The 5598-nt window shown below is 32.9% G+C and overlaps 1 protein-coding gene across 1 annotated transcript; it reads right to left on the bottom strand.

The window, feature by feature from the left end:
• Window positions 1-658: 658 nt before the first annotated feature.
• Window positions 659-4413, bottom strand: LOC114386654 (E3 ubiquitin-protein ligase MIEL1-like). The gene is made up of 12 exons (XM_028346690.1): window positions 4174-4413; window positions 3789-3876; window positions 3639-3695; window positions 3493-3525; window positions 3336-3413; window positions 3091-3134; window positions 2953-2993; window positions 2146-2228; window positions 1936-2027; window positions 1791-1860; window positions 1612-1653; window positions 659-1195 (listed from the first exon to the last, which is right to left on the bottom strand). The coding sequence occupies exons 1-12, from the start codon at window positions 4221-4223 to the stop codon at window positions 1070-1072; spliced, it is 804 nt and encodes a 267-aa protein (XP_028202491.1). The 5' UTR covers window positions 4224-4413; the 3' UTR covers window positions 659-1069.
• Window positions 4414-5598: the final 1185 nt, after the last annotated feature.

Below are 5598 nucleotides of genomic sequence, written 5' to 3'. Positions count from 1 at the left end.
TGCTGCATCTTAGTACGTGGTTGATGCATTTTGAATTACAAATTCTAACTTTAAACATAATTTTTTTTAATAATTCGACGTATAAAAAATGTTCAGATTTGTTCGATGATAATAATACTCTCTAATCAAATTTATCAAAGTCTCTACAAACCTCAAAATAATTTCAGATTTGGCTTCCTCCCTGGTATTCAAGGGGGTATTTTTAATCATCTAAATCACATTATTTGATTCTAAATTTATTGTATATGTAGTTCTTCTACTGCTTTGTTTTTCACGTATCTGAAATTATTTTGAGCACTTGCTTTGAATGATTCGATTTCTATATGCGGAGTACATGTAGAACAGAAAAAGGAGCATCCAAGATTCAACTAATATCAACATATCATAGTCTTTATAACCTATGTATCATGAAGAAAAAGAAGGTTGATTTGATTTAACATTGCAGAAACAGCAAAACTTAGCAATGCCAAGTAATCACTTGATTGTAAAAGTGTAACCACCAAAAATAGCATTGTTTTAACTGCAATTATTCAAAAAATTAATCCAATTCATTTCCCTTTCCAAATCTATTCTGTTTGATAATGTGGAATAACTTATGGCAGTGATCAAGGGAAAAGGAGATTGTTATTATAGATAAATGGAATTGTATAACACAATATGTACGTTGAATCATAACAAATCAATCACTATAAAGGTAATAGCATATGATTGATTTATGCAGGGAAGAAATCATTGAGTTGTGTTGATTAAATTCAATAATGGCAAAGACAAGCCAATCCATCCTCCAACATCAATACATCACTAGTAAACACAATTACTAGTAGCTCATGCTGACTAAACCACATTCTCTATATTACAGTATACCCATGTTTATATCAGCCCAATTAGTGCCTCATAACAAAACCACTAGTCCCACTCCAAATGGTGGAGGAAGAATAACCCAAGATAAGTTTCAGGGCATAGTACATCATTAATCTTGATGATGAATCAAATAAGGCTCTACAATAAATGAGTCATAATTTTAATTTACTGCCCGGAAAATTTTGTCTCCAAAACCATAAGTATCTGGTCATTGAGGAAGAACAGGGGGAGCTATAGCGCGAGTATTATATGAACTGCAGTGACCACATTTTTGCCCAAGAACATGGAAGTAAACTTCAGTTGTGTCATTACAGTCATTACAGAGTATCCAAACCTGCAATGGTTGTTGTTTATAAATCTTCTGATAGAACCATGATATATACATGTGTAATTAAATTAGATGCTTTAAGTTAAATTAGTCCCTAAACTATTTGATAATTTTCAACTCTCAAATTAAAATGATTTTTAAAAAAATAGCTTGGGAACCTGCTTGAAATTTTCCAAATAGTTTAGGATCAACTGAGTAATTTAACCTAAAATGGCATGTCAAACTTTAGATAAGTAGGTTTGCTAGAAAGTCTAACTCATCCATACGGTGTTCTTTGTTCCATGGACACAAAGGACAAGAAGGGCATTCATAATTTAAAAGCACATTCTAGTCTAATTTGCAGGTTTTCACAGAAAGCACATGAAATGGAGATAAATAGAAGTAGAATGCATTCAAAAGCATTTCTAAGAGCAAAACTCTACCTTTCTGTACCGATAATCATCAGGCATGACAGTTGCTTCAATCTAATATAGCAAAAATAAATGAGTAAGACATCATAATTGTACTACATCATTTCTGCCAGTAAATAATCTTCCAGATTATTGAACCATATAAAAACCAAGGAATCAAGTGAAAGCATCTATATAATTTAACCAACTACCTCTTCATCAATTCTCTTCCATGCCCTAGACATGTCCATCACCGACTTTGAGCATATGGGACAACAATACCTGATCCATGTATATTAACAAGTCAATTCAATAATTAAGCATAGACCGAAGAATTGGTAAATAGTTAATACTCACTTGTCACGCTTTAGCATCTCTAGGTAACATTCACTATGCATTGTGTGACCACATTTCATAACAGCAGTGTCTTTCAATGAGTCAAAAAGGTACTATACCAATATAATGAAGTCATATCAGAATCCTTTCATGTTTCTCACGACAAAATGCTAGAAATTCCTTGCTTGGTTGAAAACATGAGACAGGAAAAGAGGGGAACAATGCACTCACCTCATAACAAATGGGGCAATGATGCCTCATGGAATTCTCCACACACATATGATTATCACGCAGACTAGTTGAATAGCAAGACCCTGTTAGTATTGAGCAATTGATTTGTTAACAGAACAAAAAATTCAGTAACTGATGTGAATGATTATTAGGTGTGCCTCTAAATTCCAAAGGAAACAAAAGAATCCATCTTAGAGAAATTCAGAGAAAATTATAGCACAAATGAAACATACTGTTCACAAAATTATCAGATACCATAGATCAAGAGATGAGTTTGAAAAATATTTTTTCAGCTCCATTGCATTAGCAAGCACATGAAATAAGAAATCACTTGTGCAAAAACGAAAATAAAGCTATAAGTTTAGGAAACTCGCATACTGTAATAAAAAAAATAATAATTCCATTCCAACTACAAAAAAAAATGATTTGGAAGCTATAATCAAAATAAATCCACAATTACAGGAAAAAACAGCAGAGTTAATCAATACAAAGCAGTGCTTCTGAACTTCTGGTGTCACTAAGAGGCTGATAGCATGGTTTTTAATTCTTTCAGGTCATGGAATATACACTTACCATGCAAACTCTATTGATTACTATAATTAAATTAATTCAAATGTGATTTCAGCACTTCACATAAATAGATAAAGAGGTAATAAGTTCAAAAAAAAGCAAGGTAAGAAAGAATTGAATCTTTTAACAATTTGAAAGTAACAATTTACAGCATAACTTAATTTAAAAAGGAAAAAACACTTTTTTATACTCAAGCAATGAAAGAGACACAATGGTAGCTAGATGTTGAATGCATACCACACTTATTGCAGTGGAAATAATTCTCTCGACCACCAATTCTGTTCCAAATTTCATCACCAAAATTAGTAGCATGTCATAAACTCGGATAACTAAGGCCATAATGGATGGATTTATTCAAACGAACAAACAACGCACCTACAAATCCCACAATCATCACAATGAAACTGTTGTTTCCCGGTCTGCATAATGTGTAACCAATGCTCAGTATCAAATAGAAAACAGTAAGATTAACAATCACAGGCTAGAAGCAAACACCAACTGTCAACTCTCAAACAAGTCCATCCCCAAGATATATAAAGAACCCAAAGTAAAAGTAATATAAGTATATTAATGAAGCAAATTTTAATCATATACTGTAGATTCGTTCAGTGACCCCTTACATCATCATCGAAGAATTTGCAGATGCTGCAGAAATATTCTCCCATTCTGACACCACAGTTTGTGCAAACTTGAGCAACCTTCAAAAGAAACAAATGAAACATTTAAAAAAGAAAACATAGTTTTTAATCAAAATGGGAATGGATATTAGATACACACTGGCTGCTCTGTGTCACAAACTGTACAAACAACCTGAAACAACATCAAAATGCAAAAACCATATTACCATCATCTCATGATAAAGGCAACAATAACCAAGGCAGTGTGGAAAATGAATATCAAGTGGGACATTAAATTATCCTTACATGTTGAACGTCCTGGCGAATGAGTTCGTGCCGATCAAAAGGGTTGCTCAGCATGCTCTGATGCGGGGAACAACACACACCCACATCAGATAAAAGCAAAAAGACAAGGTTTTTTGAGATGAAACACAGAAGGGTGAGAACAAGAAATACCGTTGCCTCGTTATGACAATGGCGGCAAAAGTAGAGCTCATTGCAACATGGTGCTCTAATCCTGCATCTTCTTCTATAATGCTTGCACCTACAAAAGGCCATTGACATCATCAAAAACAAGAAACCAATGGACAAAACTTAAATAAATTCCTTAGGTGTTTTTTGGGTTATTTTTCAATCGGAATTGGAATTTCACCTCGATAATTCTGATAACAAAGGTTTGCATTAAAAGGATTACGCGAATTAACAATTCTAAGTGGAGAACAATACAAACAACACTTAAGGAACTGTATCCAACTTTGATCCGAAATCAAAACACAATGAACGAAAAAAAAATCAAAATGAAAAGAATAAGGGCATGGAAGAATAACATAAGATGAGGTACCCGTATCCCATCTTCCCAAAATCAAGACGTTCAAGGATAGAACCTTCCATGAGTTTTGGAAAAGAAAGGCCGGGAAGGAAGGCTGAGAGAAGAGTTTCCTGAAATGGGAAGATTCTGTTGGTGTTGATATTGACAAAGAAAGAGGAAGGAGGAGGAGGAGCAAGCCATTGTTGTTATTATGTAGTAGTATTTTAATGCAATGTAATGTAATAGTATCAAAAATCTTTGGCTACTAACCAAAATTGATAAGAAATAGAATGTATCCACTTGGTAAGAGAGAGAAAGAAAAAGGATAAGGTGGTGTGGTGGGAAAGGATTGGCATGACAGAAGACAAGAGGATGTAATGAGTTTCAACAATAATTAACAGAAAGAGATGTGACCGTTGGATCTACCAATGGGATTTTTAGATTTGGAAAAGGCCAACCAAGAAAACAAACCGTCTTGTAAGACAATTTTGACTCAGCAGTTGCACTATTATTTTTTTGGGGGGTCTTATTTAATCAATTTCCGGAATTAGACCCAATGACAGTTGCAGTACTTTTGAAGAAATAAACTTCTGCAATTAAGAGAAATATAAAAAATAAAAAATTGTTAAATAGTATAAAAACATTCTATAAATAAATATATCTCTTTTTTTTAGTTATAAATAAATAAATCTCTAATCTTTATACGTAGATGAATAAGTATAGTTTGACTACGAATAAAATAAAAAAACTTGTAAAAACATTTTTCTTAAAAAATTCTTATGAAAGAAGCAAAGGACTGAACTACTTGATGGACTAGTAATAATTTGATCTCGATATCATCGTGACGCCGCAATTTTAATTTCAAGGGCCATCTCATCAATTATTCATTTCTAATTTTTTAAGGGAGAGAAAAAACACCACGGGGTGTTGGGCTTCGAGATTCATGCACCATGATCAAGTGGCACACGCATGAATCATGTCATTCATTTATTTATTTATCTTTGGGTAGGGGGGTATGTCCGTCTCTGTGATCTACGAAACTCAAATTTACAATATTAGATTATATGTGCTCTGTACAGAAATATTGTGACACGATCGACAAATATATTGACAGATTGATGTTAAAAACAACTAAGCTGATTCTCTTGTGAGTTGTGAGGTATAACTTTGTAAAATAGAGTTCAAAGATTGACGTATTGTTTGAACTTTGAAGTAATTCAAATGAAGATCATTGGGCTGGACTATTAGGATAAATTGTTAGATTTACAATTGGTAAAATGAATTGTGAAATTTTTAAAATGCTAGAGTTTATTGAGTGAATTTACAATGTATAGCACCATATTGATTTCAGAGAGATTATTGAGAGAATTTGGAATGCTGAAAAATAGCCCAATCTTGTGTTTTAATGTAAAAAAAATAAAAATGCAATGATTTTAAAATTTCATGAATTTCTGCCTT

The sequence above is a fragment of the Glycine soja genome, chromosome 15 (genome assembly GCF_004193775.1).
Source record: "Glycine soja cultivar W05 chromosome 15, ASM419377v2, whole genome shotgun sequence".
Classification (NCBI taxonomy): Eukaryota; Viridiplantae; Streptophyta; class Magnoliopsida; order Fabales; family Fabaceae; genus Glycine; species Glycine soja.
Note: the sequence above shows the minus strand (reverse complement) of the source record. Positions and strands in the feature narration are given on the sequence as shown.

What these genes read in the sequence shown, in the direction of transcription:
- LOC114386654 (XM_028346690.1), bottom strand. Translation starts at nt 4,223, where the DNA reads ATGGAAGGTTCTATCCTTGAACGTCTTGATTTTGGGAAGATGGGATAC. An exon ending in ATTGTCATAACGAGGCAACG is followed by an intron (nt 3,696 to 3,788) that starts GTATTTCTTGTT and finishes TCCCCGCATCAG; the next exon opens with AGCATGCTGAGCAACCCTTT. An exon ending in TTTGTGACACAGAGCAGCCA is followed by an intron (nt 3,414 to 3,492) that starts GTGTGTATCTAA and finishes TTTCTTTTGAAG; the next exon opens with GTTGCTCAAGTTTGCACAAA.